This window comes from Gekko japonicus, unplaced genomic scaffold, assembly GCF_001447785.1.
Source record: "Gekko japonicus isolate JY-2015 unplaced genomic scaffold, Gekko_japonicus_V1.1 scaffold1093, whole genome shotgun sequence".
Lineage (NCBI taxonomy): Eukaryota > Metazoa > Chordata > Lepidosauria > Squamata > Gekkonidae > Gekko > Gekko japonicus.
In genome coordinates this window covers 504680-522471 of record NW_015160243.1, presented here as the reverse complement: position 1 = coordinate 522471, position 17792 = coordinate 504680, and the positions used below count along the sequence as shown (strand labels likewise).

At 42.7% G+C, this 17792-nt stretch overlaps 1 protein-coding gene across 1 annotated transcript in view; it reads left to right on the top strand.

Annotated features, from left to right (window-relative positions):
• Positions 1-17792, top strand: part of DGKB (diacylglycerol kinase beta) — a 398712-nt gene that overhangs the window by 59312 nt on the left and 321608 nt on the right. The window contains exon 14 of the mRNA XM_015413478.1: positions 3136-3159. Within this exon, the coding sequence (XP_015268964.1) occupies positions 3136-3159 (24 nt within the window). The remainder of the gene's footprint in view (positions 1-3135; positions 3160-17792) is intronic.

Below are 17792 nucleotides of genomic sequence, written 5' to 3'. Positions count from 1 at the left end.
CTGACTTGGAAACAACGTGTGGGTATTTAATGTAGCACATATGGTTCTTCTTAGTCCAAGCTTCCATTGTGGACCTGCTCCATGTGCCAGGAAAGTGGTCTTTTTCTGTAGATATTTAGGTAGTTTCATCATTACTGTGAGCCTAAGGTAAAACTAATAATTTTATTTTAAAAACACAATACAGCTCATCCATGGTGATTATATCAAGGTTGTGGATATGTAGGAGAGCTATGTATGAGATGAGACTAGGTGAACAAATGCAGCTGAATTGGGTGGTGGAATAGGGCATACCACTGCTGAATGCTATTGCTAACCCATAAAACAACACTCCTTGCAAGTAAATAATATAGCATGGAGAAAGGTTTTACCCTCTCATTCTCCGCCAGAACTGGAGTAAACCCCAAAGGGAATGTTTAACATAACATGGCTTACAAAAGAGCTTCTAGAGAACTTGAAAGCTTGCATACTGTTTTGTGTCATCATAACCCCTATTTGTAAGCCCTTCCCCTCACTCCAGATACACAAGGGCTGACAAAAGTTTGACATTAGTGGGACAGACAGCTCTACATGCTCTGAGGTACTCTGGTAATTTAAAAAACATTATATTATCAATACATCATTCTCAATATCATCCCATTTGTGGATACATGTATCTGGAGATTGGGGCCATGAACAGATTCTTTTCTTTTTTAACAAATCTGAGAAAATATGTAGGTTTGCAGAAAAATCTGAAATCTAAAAAAAAGGAGGATATTAAAACCACCAAAATGATAAAAGGAACATCTGGTAGCTTTAAGAAACAGATGCCTTCAGTGGCTGTTGCTAGGCAACCACAACAGTACTCGACGTTTGCTTTTTCCGGAAAGATACAGGGGGATGAGGAAGGGCCCTTTTCAGGGTTGCTTTGGTCTTTAAGGGAGGACTTATTGGGGCCATACCTACCAGCAACCACTGGGCAATGCACTGCCACCTGCATGCTCACCCAGGACTGGCTGTAGCAAACCCATGAATATCAGTGTGGTGCATTGGTTAGAGTTTCAGATTAGAATCTGGGAAACCCAGGTTAGAATCCCTACTCTGCTGTGAAAGCTCACTGGGTGACTTCAGCCAGTCACACACTCAGCCTAACCTACCTTAGAGGGTTGTTGTCAGGAAAAAATGGAGGGGACCAGAATGAGAGAGAATGGTGCTTTGTATCTCTATTATGGATAAAGTTTGGGTATAAATGAAGCAAATAGATAATAAATATAGCTGAAGATTGGGCAGATAAAAGGTAAGTAGGTTGGTGGATGGGAAGGGAAGACAGAAGCAGAGAAAGGTGAGGATGTGAAGACAGGCAGGATGGGGGAAAGAGGAAATAGTGTGGGAAGAGAGATAGTGTGGGAAGTGAGGTGCCCTGTGCAAGTCCTTGCAGGTTTCCCAGGCAACTGGGCCCAGCTTGGCTGCCTACACTTTGAAACTCAGCCAGAGTTTTTCTGGGTTGAGGCTGTCAGGGGGAGAGATGTAGGTAAAGCTGAAGATAGGGCAGATAAAGGCAGATTTGCTGGTGGGTGGGAAGGAGAGAAATAAGTGGGAAAAGGGGAGAGGCTATCGGGGCTTTCAGGGATGAGAAGGAGAAAAGACTGGGGAGGGGAAAATGAGATGTCCCCTCAAGGCCTTGCAGTTTTCCTGCTTGTCAATAGGCCCTCATCTGTGGATACTTAAATCCAGGGATTGGAACCATGGACAGACAAGAGTGATCTTCTTACAAATCTGAGAAAAGACCCAGGTTTGCAGAAATACCTGAAACAAATTCATTAGGGTTAGCCCCACCCCCACAAATGATTGAAGCATTGTATCTTCTTGTTGTTCAGTCCAACACAAGCACAGTTGAGTCCAACTCTTCGCGACCCCATGGACCAGCTCCCGCCAGGCCCTCCTGTCTTCCGTCGTGCTCCGGAGGTTGCTTAACTTCATGTTTGTTGCATCAATAACACTGTTTAACCATCTCATCCTTTGCCATCCCCTTCTTCTTTGACCTTCAATCTTTCCCAGCATCAGGGTCTTCTCCAGTGAGTGCTCCCTTCTCATTTGGTGGCCAAAGTATTTGAGCTTCAACTTCAGGATCTGGCCTTCCAGGGAACAGTCATGGTTGATTTCTTTTAGGATTGACTGATTCAATCTCCTTGCAGTCCAAGGGACTCTCAAGAGTCTTCTCCAGCACCATAATTAAAAAGAATCTATTCTTCGGCGCTTGGCCTTCCTTATAGTCCAACTCTCGCAGCCATACATTACTACTGGGGATACCATTGTTTTGACCATATGAACTTTTGTTGGCAGGGTGATTTCTCTACTTTTTACTATGCTGTTTAGGTTTGCCATTGCTTTCCTCCCAAGGAGCAGGCATCTTGGATCCCAGGACCGTAAAGTCTGTCACTGTGTGATGAACTAGAAAAAAACACTCTGAGGGGAGGTAGTAGCAGAGGTTAACTCTGATTGGTGAGTCGCCTCCAGGACAACGGAAGCATCCAGCAGGGGGCTGGGGGGGGAGAACTGACAGTTGGAAGGGGGGTTGGAGGGGTTCTTCTGGGAGAGAGTGAATCTAATGGAGGAGGGAGCCTTTTGGAGTGGCTGCCTTCAGAGAGAAAACACTCAGTCTGGGAGACAGTGGCAGGATGTCCCAGAGAGAGGGGCAGAGCAGACTCTGCTGAAGGGATTTGTCAAAGGTCAGACCCAGGTTAAACAAGAGACATCCACTCACACAGGGACTAGTTGGGATTCAGAGCCTAATCAGGGGAACCCTAGTTTATTGGTGGTATAAATTCACTTGTTCGTTGCCAACTGTTTGCTCTCATAAAACCTTTTCCCCATTTCCCTGCCTTTCGTTAAGAATAAATCTTTCCTCATATTTCATTTTTAAACCCTGCTATTGGTGCCATTCTTTCATACCTGTCGGGAAAGGTTTGGGCTCCTGAGGTTCCCTCTATCTGAGAAGGGTTCCTCACACACTGCTTCCATGACTTCCCCTTCTATTTGTCAAGGACTGATGGGGCCAGATGCCATGATCTTAGTTTTTTTGATGTTGAGCTTCAAGCCAACTTTTGCTTGCACCCCCAGAAAGAGGCTCTTGAGGTCCTGTTCACTTTCTGCCATTAGAGTGGTATCGTCTGCATACCTGAGGTTGTTGATGTTTTCCCCAGAAATCTTAATTCCGGCTTGTGATTCATCCAGGCCAGCATTTCGTATGATGTGCTCTGCATATAAATTAAATAAGGTGACAATATACATCCTTGTTTACACCTTTTCCTATGCTAAACCAATCTGTTGTTCCAATACTGGTTCTAACTGTCACTTCTTGACCCTTATACAGGTTTCTCAGGAGACCTGTCAGGTGGCCTGGTACTCCCATCTCTTTAAGGACTTGTCATAGTTTGTTGTGATCCACACAATCAAAGGCTTTAGCATAGTCAATGAAGCAGAAGTAGATGTTTGTCTGGTACTGCTTTCTCCATAATCCAGCAAATGTTGGCAATTTGGTCTCTAGTTCCTCTACCTCTTCGAAACCCAGCTTGTACTTCTGGCAGTTCTCTATCCACGTACTGCTGAAGCCTAGCTTGTAGGATCTTGAGTATGACCTTACTAGCCTGTGAAATGAGTGCAATTGTGAGATAGTTTGAACATTCCTTGGCATTGCCGTTCTTTGGGATTGGAATGTAAACTGACCTTTTCCAATCCTGTGGACACTGTTGCATTTTCCAAATTTGCTGTCATATTGAGTGCAGCACTTTAACAGCATCATCTTTTAAGACTTTGAATAGCTCAGCTAGGATACCATCACCTCCTCTAGCTTTGTTGTTAGTAATGCTTTCTAAGGCCCATTTGACTTTGTACTCCAGGATGTCTGGCTTGATGTCAGTGATTACACTGTCATGTTTGTCAAGGACATTGAGGTCCTTCTTTTATAGTTCTTCTGTGTATTCTTGCCATCTTTTCCTAATCTCTTCTTCTTCTGTTAGGTCCCTACTGCTTTTGTCCTTTATCATGGCCAACTTTGCATGGAACGTTCCCTTGATTTCTCCAATTTTCTTGAAGAGATCTCTAGTCCTTCCCATTCTACTGTTTTCCTCTATTACTTTGCATTGTTCATTCAGAAAAGCCTCCTTATCTCTCCTTGCTGTTCTCTGGAATCTATGTATAAGGTATCTAGGTATACGAAAACTAGGTATAAGAAACTAATCTATGTATAAGGTATAAGCAATCTAGGTTTAAGGTATCTAGATATAAGAAACTAAGCTAGGTATAAGGTATAAGAAATCTAGGTATAAGATGTCTAGGTATAAGAAACTAATGACTTCTTTTGCCATTGCTAGGCAACCACAGCAGTATTGCCAGCCTTCAAGTCTTGGTTTCTGTCAGTAGAAGACAGTTAAAAGGTAGACTGATTGGTTCATGGGAAGGAGAAAAGGAAGTAGGAGAAGGGAAGATGCTTATTGGGCTTTAAGGAAATGGAAATGGAAATAGTGTGGGAGAAGAAAATTATATGGCCCCTGAAAGTCCTTGAGTTATGTATTGTTATTTCTGTGTGTGTAGCCATAGAGTAGCATGCAGGACATATGGTAGTCATGTGGCTCTTTAGGTTGACAGGAAATGCCTTCATTTTTCTAACTGGAGTTGAAAGTTGGAGCATTGAGCCATTAGCTTCAGTTTACTTGGATGAGATTGGGTAGAAGGCAGGATCATTTCATGTTTATAAACTGAGTGAGCAAACATTTAGATTTAGTTGTCTGGGTTAAAGAAGCCTGAGGAAAGAAAAAGCTGGTGGTGAGTGAGAGAAATGGGTATTTTTCTTCTTTAGAGGGAAGCAGAGGAGGAACTTGGAGGATTCATTTTGTAGGAGTATTTGACAGGGAAATTACTTGATAGGGTACCTTGGCCAAGAAGGGAGCTTCTAAAGCACAATGGAGGTGATGACCCTTTCCTTGTTGTTTCTCCTAGCAGCTGATACTTAGAGGAACACTGAACATGAACATTCTATTTAACTATCATGGGCAATAGCTTTTGATAGACACATGCTCTGTGAATTTGTAATGTACCATACTCCCAAAAATATTGCCCCTGTGGTTTAGGAGACCCAAGGAACAATTCTGGACATGATATGAAGGTCTGCCACAGGTAGGCTGAATTAGTTAACCCCCCACCCACCCCGGCTGATGGAATTGCCTTTTCAACCATGGAAAATAAGCATTGGATTCAACACAATGTGTGCCTGACTTTGCTATTCAGTTTGCCTTGTGACTTCTTTGGAAGGGGAAATGGGGGGGGGTAGTGGACAGCTGAATGCCTCAGGAAACTTACAGACAGGACATGAATACAAAAGTGTCATGGAAGTGGCATCAAAGGACAAACGGGGCTTGTAGCAGATTATTTTTCTGGAGGAAACCACCAAACAGACCATTGGTCCATCAAAGTCAGTATTGTCTACTTATACTGGCAGCAGCTCTCCAGGGTCTCAGGCAGAAGTCTTTTGTGTCATCTGCTACCTAATCTTTAACTGGGGATACTGGGGATTGAACCTGGCACCTTCAGAATATCATACAGATGCTCTTCCTCTGAGCCATGCTTCCTCCTGGTTGCCTATGTTTCTGAGCTCAGGGATGGCAACCCTATCTCCAGCACAGGTCTTAAAGATAGTTAAACAGTCTACCCTCTGCCCTGAATGACAACTAATAACAATATAGAATCAATTTAAACACTCAAAGATGCGACAGCACAGTCACTGGCAGAGAGTGCTTATATAATCATTAGAAAATGTGTGTCAGAATTTGCCACTGTTTAACAGCAAAAGAACTAGCTTTTTAATTGCTTTGCTTCCATACTTTATATTAATGGCCAGTGTTTCTACTTAAAATATAAATATATATCTTTATCTTATAAGATAAAAAAATAATACTTTTGCATTCTTTCTGTGGATTTCTTTTTTGACTGTTGTGCCCTTGAATTCAGTCCTAGAAGCCTATAAGTGCTATACCAGACACACTGTATGTAATTTGTCTCCAGTGTCTATTCCACATGTGTCCATGTGCCTTAGTTATTGTACCAATTCTATAAGAAAAAAATTGATAGTACAGCAGTATGTGTACTCACTTTTGAAAATGATATAACTGACTTGTATAATAAGGTTTCTTATTACTGGTTACGTAAAAGACTTATACTTTTCCACTTTCTCTGCTCCCATTTTGCGGTAGGGGCATCCCTATATGATAAATGCTGTATTCCAGTGAACTTGAAACTAGCTCAAACTAACTTGGTTCAGACATAACTGCAAGCCATAGTTTATGGCTTTATGAACCTTAGGCAATCTGTTTTGTTTTTATTGCTATAGTTTTTTTCCATTGTTGGTATTTAGAACTTTGTAGTTTATTGCTGGGAAGACTAGATCCCTCTAGGCTGAGTCGGTTGAAACTGAATCCAGTGAAGACGGAGGTCCTGTGCTTGGGTCAGGGTGGTATGGGGTTGGGGATCCCACTCCCGACCTTCAATGGGGTGCTGTTGGTGCCAGCGCCGGAGGTTAGGAGTCTGGGAGTGCTCCTGGATGCTTCCCTGACAATGGAGGCCCAGGTAGTGGCCACTGCCTGGTAGGCCTTCTATCATCTTCGGCTGATCAGGCAGTTGGTTCCCTTCCTCAGCCATGCTGACCTAGCAACAGTGATCCATGCTATGGTCACCTTGAGACTAGACTACTTTAACACTCTCTACATGGGGCTGCCCATGTCACAGATTTGGAGGCTGCAGCCAGGCTTCTGATGGGTCTCTTCAGGTGGGAGCACATCCAGCCTGTGTTGCAGCAACTGCACTGGCTGCCAATAGCATACAGAGTCCGCTTCAAGGTGCTGATTCTTACCTTTAAACCCCTATATGGCCAGGGACCAGCATACCTGCGGGACCGCCTTTCCCCATATATACCCCAGAGAGCACTTCAGTTGGCGTCTCAAAATCAATTGACCCTCCCTGGCCCTAAGGAGGCCAGACTGGCTATTACCAGGGCCAGGGCTTTGGTGGCCCCATCCTGGTGGAACGAGCTTCCGGAGGAGACCAGGGCCCTGCGGGACCTTTTGCAGTCCCACAGGGCCTGGAAGACGGAGCTCTTCTGCCAGGCTTTTAGTTAGGGAGCCGCCACTATTATAGAGCCCTGGCTCTTGGCCCAACATTTTGGATCTTAACACCTAACCTGTGCCTCAGGGAGATCCAGAGCAGAACGACTTTCAGAGAGTACATCGAGTTAAGCCATCTTGAATAATCAATTGCAGCACTTTATGTAACAGTAATAACAATGGAATTGTTTTTATATGATTTTAGTTGTTTTTAACTGTATTTCTGTATTATGTATTGATTGTGAGCCACCCTGAGCCTGAATTGCAGGGAGGGCGGGGTACAAATTTGAATAATAAAATAAAAAAGAAAGAAAGAAAGAAAGTAGGGAGAAGAAAGAAAGAAAGATGTCACGACAGGGCCAGTGGGGCAAGGCAGAGAGGGGGAGTTCACAGTCCAGTCTGAGAGTCAAGCCAGAGAGAGCAAAACAACCAGAGCAAAAGTCCCAATACATAAAGCCAGGCCGTAGTCAGAGCGTTACCGAGAGTCAGAGTCCAGATAGGCAAGCGTCGAAGTCAGGGTGCAGAGCCGAGGATCAAGAGCCAGGGGGTTGTCAAAACGCGGACTGAAGTCAGGAGCCAGGTAGTCAGTCAGTAGCCGGATACCAGGAACAGAGTCAGAGGTGCAGAGCTTCTGGTCCAAAGGATGAGTTTGCCAGCACGATTAGCCAGCAGTCAGCGACCTATTCAAATAGCTCGCTGGGTTGTTAACTCATTAGTGCCTCATTAGCACTGCCTCACAAAGTCCTTCATCCTGCTAGAACTTCAGGCTTATTGATCTCCAACCCCGCAAGCGTGCCTCTTTGTGTCTGGTTGCCAAGTCTCCAATCCCTCAGCTGGTCGACAGGTGGCAGAGAATTGGGTGGCGTGCTGCTGGGGCCAGGCACTGCCTGATAGGTTTCAGGTGCAGGCTGTTCTGGAGGCTGGTGCTCATCCTTTCCGGTACTTAGGTTTGACAAAGACTCCCGTGCCTCCGATGGTGTTAAAGTCCTCAGTTTTAGAGCTCCCAGGCGCCAGGTTGGGGGCAGGCATGACAAAAGACTGATGAGAAAGTAGAGCAAGCCCTGTACAAAACACAGAAGAATCAAACCTTGTGTTGTGAATCCTGCCTTCTGTTGCCTTCTTGCTTACATTCAACTGCAAAAGAGGACCCCCCCCCCCGGTAGCAAGGCAATTTAGTTATTTCTGAGTATTTGCAGTCTCTTCTCATGTTTCCAATTTGTTAACATTTTCCTTGAATTGGAGTGTAAAGACTTGAAATGATGTGCTAACTAGAAGGGTACTGTTATTTCCTGAGTCTTGGGTATGAGGTCTTGTTAATGTGGGCTTTAATGACTTTCTGTGCTACAGCACTACTTATTGTCTCACATTCAGTTTATTATGCTCTAGAATTCCCCCTCAGCAATGGTGTTTCTTAGCCAGATATTACTATATTTATGTGTGGAAAACATTTATTCCTGTCCTCTCATCTGAAAGGACCTTCATGGTAACTAGAAAATATAGATCACAAAGTTACATAAAAGCATAACTATCATCTGATGAAGCAGCCCTCTCATTTTTGTTCTTAACAACTTCAGTAGAAATCCAGCAGCACTTTAAATCCCATATCATTTAAAATCGATAGCAATAAGGACAGAAGACCTACTCCAAATGTTAAGCAGTAGCAAGGCCAACAGGGGCCCTTGAAAAAGTATATTGTGGTATAACAGCAGGGACAGGTCAAGAGAAATCTACTTCAGTATGGAATTACAAAATTGTGATGCTGCTACAGAGAATGTTCTCTGACAATGCAGGCATATGGAGAAGAACCTCTGCTGACATATTAGTTATCAGGCAGGTCTATGTGTGAGGAGGTGAACTTTGAAATATTGTGGTCCTAAACTACTTAGGGCTTTAAATATTTTCAGTTTGTTCAAAAACTAAGTGGCAGCCAGTGACACTTGCATACAATTGGAGTTTATTTACTTTCTAATGTACAGTTGAATGCTCCCAGGGGCTTGCTCTATCAAACAACAGTTGCATTTTTTACCTGTTATGATTTCTGGACATTCTTTTATGCTGTGTACTTTACAATTATCTAGTCTGGATGACCTTAGGGTGTAGTGGCCAGATCCTTCCTAATCAGGAAGGAACATTATTGGCAGTCCAACCAGAATTGGTTAAACACATGACCACAGCTGCCAGCTCTCCTTCCAGGAGAAGCGGAGAATCTAGGAACAGGCCCAAGTTGTAGACCTTAGTTTCAATGGGAGTGCATCACCCTCCGTTAGAAGTTCAACACCCAACCCTGAAAAATTAAAAAAAAAAACCCCTGCCGGTTAAAATCCCCCCCCCCCCCAATAAAGTGCCAGGGAGCCATGCTGGGTCCAGCAGCAGTGGTGGCATAGCCCGGAGCACCGTGCTGGGTCTGGTGGAGGCAGCTGTGCAGCCTGGGAACTGTGCTGGTCCTGGCAGCGGCCACACAGCCTGGAAGCCACACTGGTCCTGGCAGTAGCCAAGCAACTTAGGAACTATGCTATGCATGCCATCACTGGTGGTGCAGCCTGAGAGCCGTGCTGGGTATGCTGATGCCAGTGGCTTAGTCCAGGAGCTGCACTGGGCATAATGCTGATGCCATCACAGCCCAGGAGATGCATGGGGTCAGCCAGTGGCAGAGGTGGAGGCCTGGGAGTTGCACTGTGTGCAGGCCCAGCAAAAAAGTGGAATCCCTCCAGTAAATATTATGGGCCTATACGTGTTCAGTAAACCTGGTTATCAAAGAAATGAGAACAACAATTAGTGTTGTTCACTATGTTCATAACAACGTTATAATTAACATCTTTCTAATTTAAAAATTCTAAAGAAAATATCACCAAATTTTAAATATTTGATTTGATTTAATTTGATTTATTAGATGTCTACCTCGTCTCCTCAGCCAAGGTCAGCTCAGGGCGGCTTACATAAAACAACACAAAATTTACAATAGTATAGAATAAAGATTAAACAGCATCAATTAATACAAATAACAATTCTAAAACCATAAAACATAATAAAGTGCTAGTAGCAATGATTCCACAGTGGTTGTTGCTTAGTTCTCTCATCTTGGAGTTGGCTCCTTGATCTTCTTAGATTGTCTTAGGCGGTTAGCTCAGGCTGTAGTTAAAGTCCCAGGGGGAACAGTGCTCTCTGACCATAGGCTGTCAGTTGTTAGTAGTGGTGGCGGCTCCAAAAGCCTGGTGGAAGAGCTCTGTTTTACAGGCCCTGCAGAACTGTAAAAGGTCTCACAGGGCCCTTGTCTCTTCTGGGAGCTCATTCCACCAGAGTGGAGCTGCCACTGAGAAAGCCCTGGCCCTGGTTGTTGCTAGCCTGGCCTCCTTAAGACTTGGGAGGACCAGCTGATTCTGGACCCCTGATCGCAGCACTCTCTGGGGTACATGTGGGGAAAGGCAGTTCCTCAGGTATGTAGGTCCTTGGCCATAAAGGGCTTTAAAGGTAAGAACCAGGACCTTGAAACGAATCTGATATGCTATAAGCAGCCAGTGCAGTCTTTAGCACAGGCTGGATGTGCTCCTGAATAGGGAGTCCCATCAAAAGCCTGGCCGTGGCATTTTGCACCAGCTGCAGCTTCCAGATTTGAGACAAGGACAGCCCCATGTAGAGGGCATTATAGTAGTCCAATCTCGAGGTGACTATTATGTGGATTACTGTTGCTAAGTCATTGTGTTTGAGGAAGGGAACCAACTGCCTAATCAGCTGAAGGTGGTAAAAGGCTGACTTGGCAGTGGCTGCTACCTGGACCTCCATTGTTAAGGAGGCATCTAGGAGCACTCCCAGATTTCTAATCTCCGGCACTGGCACCAATGGTGCCCCATCGAAGGTCGGGAGCGGATCCCTGCCCTCGGACCACTCCGACTCAGGCACAGGACCTCTGTTTTAGTCGGATTCAATTTCAGCTGGCTCAGCCTAAGCCAGCCAATAGAAGATCCCAGAATGTTTAAACAGACATAGAGATATATTTTTAAAATAAAGAATTTTAAATATTTTTATATTACTGTATTTAAAAGATACAGAATTCCATGATCAGATTATAAATATTGGATGTAAATTTAGGTTAATATGGTAATTATTATGGTAAATGTTAGTGCTCATACAGTTCATCCTGCTAAAGCAGTCAGTATTAATTTTTTAAAAGTATATATGGGAAGGGGGAACAAAGAACAATGTAAATAGGACAGCACAACACTTCTGATTGTCTGACACATATCAAAGTATCGAGATTTCTATCTTATCAAGTATTTGATTTCTATCATTATGCTTTTTATGGAAGTAAGATATAGTCTGGAAGGGTTACTTCTTTGACTGTTTTTCACTTTTTTAATGTTGTTGCCTAACCTTGTGTGGTCTCCCATGCAATAGAAAGTTCAAAACAAACTTCTGCCTTATACTTCCTTTCCTTCTTTACTTCCTTTCCTTCTTTGCTGTGTCTCTTCAGAGCCATGGTGCTTTTCAGCCTTGTATAAGGATTCAGATGAACAAGGTTTTACCTGTTACTAAAGTTATCCAAGAGGAGACTCAAACATATATGCAGTGATTGGCTTTGTAACAAAGCTTGTGACTGAAATGAAATGATTTTAGTTACAAACTCTGCATGCAGATCTCAAGTGATAGTCTTTTAATAGATGTCAGATACACTTTATTGCCATCTTCTTTTATTTCAGTAACATTTTAATTAATTCACACTGATCAAATAAATGTACATTGAGACTTGTTTCCTAATGAGGGTGCATTTAGAAAAAAGGTTTTGCATCCTTCTGATATCCTGTGGGTAATTATATTCTAATTATATGGTAGGGGGAGGCTATAACTCTTTTCTCAAATTGTTCATTGGATCCAATTAATTGCAGATGCATAATGAAAGTTCATGATAAGGTTGACTGGCAGTGAGTTTAAGAGAACCTTTAACTCAATTTAATCCTAGTTCTACATTACAATAGAATTAGATTATAACAAGGTTAGATGCTGAGTATTGGCATGAGGTAGATGAGTGTTCAGAAAGAATAAAAGGCTGACCTCCCTCCCCCAATCATATTCCCTGTTTTATATTAGACAAAAAATACAGCAGCAATGCTTTTGTAATCCTATGCATAGTGTATGATACTAGTGTATGTTTGTCAATATAATCAGTAGCAGGATAATTCCACTTTCTTGCTCTGTAATGCTAATTAAGTAAACACCAAAGAAATGAGCCTTCTAGTCAACTTCCCCTCCACAATCCTAGTGTAATAATAAGGTAGTCTTTCTTTGTCATGATCTGAGAAAAAGACACCACTCACAGTTCTGCCTCTCTCTTGAAAATGACATAACCCATGAAAAGATTTGCAGTAATGTATATCTCTGGTCTCTCTCTGACTGTACACCTACCCTTTAAAACTATAAATTAAACACAACATTCCTTTGATATTACTTGTTGCTTTTCAGCTTTTATTTATGCAGATTGTACTATACAAAATTATTACCATTATTTAGAAATAATACATTTAATGTCCTGGACTATTCAGTTGGAGCTGCAGCTCATTGGTATGTATGTATTTATTTATTAAAACATTTATACTCCACCTTTCCTCAAGGTTCAACGCGGCTTACAATAATAGTTCTTTTTTTAAATTCCAGTTAAAACCAGGATAACACAACAAACTCCAAATCTCTCCCTCCCCCACCATTCAAAGATGCCTGTCATTCAGACCCTTTCAAAAGCCTTGGCAAAGAAGCAGGCCTTTGCAGCACCTCCTGAAGATCTCTGGGAAGAAGAAGAAGAGATTGGATTTATACCCCGCCCTTCACTTGGAGTCTCAGAGCGGCTTACAAACTCCTTTCCCTCCCCCTCCCCACAACAGACACCCTGTGAGGTGGGTGGGGCTGAGAGAACTCTGACACAAACTGCTCCTTTTCAAGGACAGCTGTGCCAGAGCTTGTGACTGACCCAAGGTCACATCAGCAGGTGCAAGTGGAGGAATGGGGAATCAAACCCGGTTCTCCCAGATTAGAGTCCGCGCACTTAACCACTACACCAAACTGGGACTCCTCACCTCTGATAAGCATGTGTTTGTCCCAGAAGGTCCCAGTCTCCCATATTTATAGGTAAAAGAGTCAGGCAGTAGGTGACATGAAAGATCTCTGCTTGAGACACTGGAGAGCTGCTGCCAGTCAGAATAGACAATAGTGAAGTTGATAGACCAATGACCCAAGTGGGTGTAAGTCAGCTTCATATGTCTAATGGGAGTTTTGAAGTTGCCTTCTGCAGAAGTGTAAAGAATGCACTACTGTTATGGTAAATATCAAAGAATTGCTGTTAACAGAAGATTTTAGGTTACAAATTTTGTCAATGATGCTTCTGGAAATCACCTTTTCATTGTGGTAGCATACTATATAATGATTTTACATGAAACGTTTAGTAGAACGGCACCAGCAAATAAAGTTAGGAAGGGAACTTCTGCTCAGAAGTATTAATACATTATGGCAGGTAAATTGCTCAACTTGTTTCAATAGCAATCCCCTTCAGGGACACAGTAAATGAATAAAATATATAAGATGTTACAATGAATGCAACATGTTAAATCAATAAATGTCTGCCTTCCAACAGAAGATATGCATTATATAAAGAACTCAGAATATGTAATAATCAACAGTTGTGCATCATTGTATTTCAGAATCATGGAAGGACAAACAGTAATAAGAATATAATAAACAATTATATGGGCACAGTTAACTGATTCCTTTCCCCCCAAAAAATATTCTGGCTGATTTTGCACAAGGAGCTGCGCTGCCGTGGCACCTCCCTTTGCCTCGTTTCCATTGGTCAATTTTCCACTCGGAGCTGTGTGGCCGCATTTTGACCCATGGCTTTACCCAATTTCCCCCATGATTTCGTGATCCTCAAAAAAACAGGCTTTGAGTGGGAAATTGACCAATGGAAATGGGGCAAAGGAAGGCGCGACGGCGGCGCAGCTCCTTATGTGAAATCAGCCTATTTTTTTTTAAAAAAAAATCTTTTAAATTTTGTTTAAAAAGCTAACAACAAAAAAGAAAGAAAGAAAAAGATCTATCTGGAATAAAACATTCCAGGATTGGGACTCAAAATTATTTAATAGAAAACATGATTGAGAGCTGGGATACAGAACTTATCAAAGCAAGCATCTTACTTATACTTCATAAGAATCATAGTAAGAAATACTTTAACAAAAAATAAAATATTTGTCTACAAGGCAGCAGTAAAGAACTCATATAGTCACAGACAGAAAACATTCAATTCCACTGTGTAGTCACAAGACACATATATACTAGCCATATGTCAGTGTGAATATGGCCTATCTTCCTTCCATTGTGTCTAATTCCTAAAAGAAGCAGCTGGCTTAGGTTCTATTCCCATTTTAACATTGACCTCAGATCTAGGCAGTGGTCCACACAATGGAAAAAAATATGTCTTTGACTAAGTGGCAAGGCACCTATACAGCTATAACACGCACCCCCTTTATATTCACGGGACCGTGAGGGTCTGCGTGAAGTGCCTGGTCAGAGCTGCTTATAATTTTTCTGACCAGTCCACTATACAAATCCACAGAAGTCTCTTCGAGGTATTTGTTTTACTTCTTTGTCAAGGATATTTGTAAGGACCACTGCTACGTGTATTTGCTTCACCATTAAAGAGTTAGGCACCACGGCTTGTTAACTTCAAAACAGAACAGGCTTTATTTACAGAAAACACAATGGGGGATGGAAGCTTTACACGGAGGATAATTTGTTTCTTTTCAGGCTGAACTCTTGAACTTGATTTTTACTTAGGCAGAATGCTTGTTGCTTTTACTTTCACACAGATGTTAAACAGTTCACTACACCCTCTGAAGATCACCCCTTCCTGTAGTGATTCATGGTTGACTTTTGGCTTTGGTACTTTGGCCCCCTCTTAAGCCCAACTGGCCATCCACCAGTTGTCCTGACTCGGTCCAGACCGCTTCCTCAGCCCTCACTGAACCACTTCTCTCAGATCCCTTAAGGAGTGATGTATCGTTTGTGTATGACACTGTTGTGTTTAGCTTTTAACCATCTGGTCACTATCCCCTTCCTTCTGAGGAACTCAGTAAACCAGGTTATTCCAGCCCCAGTTATCTGTTTAACTGTTATTTGGCTGTCCACACACTGAGCTACCGAGCTGGAGCTCCTTCAGTTAGCTGACCAACCCTCTGTTAGCTCTCCATCCCACTCACTAACGGCTTTTTTCCAACTGACTGTTTGGTCCGTTAAATGCCCATCACCAAGGGTTCCGAGCTAAATGGCCCCCTCCTCACTCATGTGAGGTGTCATGTGACTCAGCAGTGTTCTGTGTTTACTTTCTGCTGGTCCGAGATCTTTAAGTCCGTCACAACAGCCTTGGAAGGAACACTGAGGTCCAGACATAGTGAAATGGAAATAAAGCTTATTAATAAGAACTACAAAAATAAGGCAAAGGTGAAAAGGAAAGATTTATCCAACTGAATGCAGATTTCCAGAGAACAGCAAGGAGAGATAAGGAGGCCTTCCTGAATGAACAATGCAAAGGAATAGAGGAAAACAATAGAATGGGAAGGACTAGAGATCTCTTCAAGAAAATTGGAGAAATCAAGGGAGCGTTCCATGCAAAGCTGGCCATGATAAAGGATAAAAATGGTAGGGACCTAACAGAAGCAGAAGAGATTAGGAAAAGATGGCAAGAATACACAGAAGAACTATACAAGAAAGACCTCGATGTCCTTGACAACCACGACGGTATAATCACTGACTTTGAGCCAGACATCCTGGAATGTGAAGTTAAATGGGCCTTAGAAAGCATTACTAACAACAAAGCTAGTGGAGGTGATGGTATCCCAGCTGAGCTATTCAAAGTCTTAAATTTGCCAGCAAATTTGGAAAACGCAACAGTGGCCACAGGATCGGAAAAGGTCAGTATACATTCCAATCCCAAAGAAGGGCAATGCCAAAGAATGTTCAAACTATCGCACAATTGCACTCATATCACATGCTAGCGAGGTCATGCTCAAGATCCTACAAGCTAGGCTTCAACAGTACGTGGATAGAGAACTGCCAGAAGTACAAGCTGGGTTTCGAGGAGGTAGAGGAACTAGAGATCAAATTCCCAACATTCGCTGGATTATGAAGAAAGCAAGGGAGTACCAGAAAAACATCTACTTCTGCTTCATTGACTATGCTAAAGCCTTTGACTGTGTGGATCACAACAAACTATGGCAGGTCCTTAAAGAGATGGGAGTACCAAACCACCTCACATGTCTCTTGAGAAACCGGTATAAGGGTCAAGAAGCGACAGTTAGAACAGATATGGAACAACTGATTGGTTTCACTTAGGAAAAGGAGTACGACAAGGATGTATATTGTCACCTTGCTTATTTAATATATATGCCGAGTACATCATGCAAAATGTTGGCCTGGATGAATCACAAGCGGGAATTAAGATTGCTGGGAAAAAGATCAACAACCTCAGATAAGCCGACGATACCACTCTAATGGCAGAAAGTGAAGAGGACCTAAAGAGCCTCTTGTTCAGGGTAAAAGAGGAGAGCGCAAAAGTGGGCTTGAATCTCAACATCAAAAAAACTAAGATCATGGCATCCAGCCCCATCACTCCTTGGCAAATAGAAGGGGAAGTCGTGGAAGTAGTGACAGACTTCACGTTCCTGGGATCCATGATCAGTGCAGACTGTGACAGCAGCCATGAAATTAAAAGACACCTGCTCTTTGGGAGGAAAGCGATGGCAAACCTAAACAGCATGATAAAAAGTAGAGACATCACCCTGCCAACAAAAGTCCGCATGGTCAAAGCAATGGTATTCCCAGTAGTCATGTATGGCTGCGAGAGTTGGACTATAAGGAAGGCCGAGTGCCGAAGAATAGATTCTTTTGAACTATGGTGCTGGAGAAGACTCTTGAGAGTCCCTTGGACTGCAAGAAGATCAAATCAGTCAATCCTAAAAGAAATCAACCCTGACTGTTCCCTGGAAGGCCAGATCCTGAAGTTGAAGCTCAAATACTTTGGCCACCAAATGAGAAGGGAGCACTCACTGGAGAAGACCCTGATGCTGGGAAAGATTGAAGGTCAAAGAAGAAATCTTTGCAGGGGACGGCAAAGGATGAGATGGTTAGACAGTGTCATAGATGCAACAAACATGAAACTGAGCAAACTTCAGAGGACGGCGGAAGACCGCAAGGCCTGGCGTGATCTGGTCCATGGGGTCGGGAAGAGTCGGACTTGACTGTGCGACTGAACAACAACAACAACAAAAATATATGGGATGGGGAACTAGTAGATATCAAGTATTTGATATAATAGGAAGCTAGTATTGAGCCAGTTATTCCATTCATCAATATGTCATAGAAATTACTCCAGAGGCAATAAGCAAAAGAAGTAGAGTAAGAAGCAAACAAAGATAGCTATGGCTATGGTTCTGTGCAGGTGATGGTCTAAATACCAAGGTACAGGTCCAAGCATCTAAGCAGCAAATAATCCAGAGGAGGATGAGTTAAATGGCATGTCATTTAACTTGGCAGCTCACAAACATAGGTGATATGGAATCAAGAAAACAAAAGGTTAGTTACTATAAATATATGGGTCAAATAATATCAGTTAAAAACATACAATAT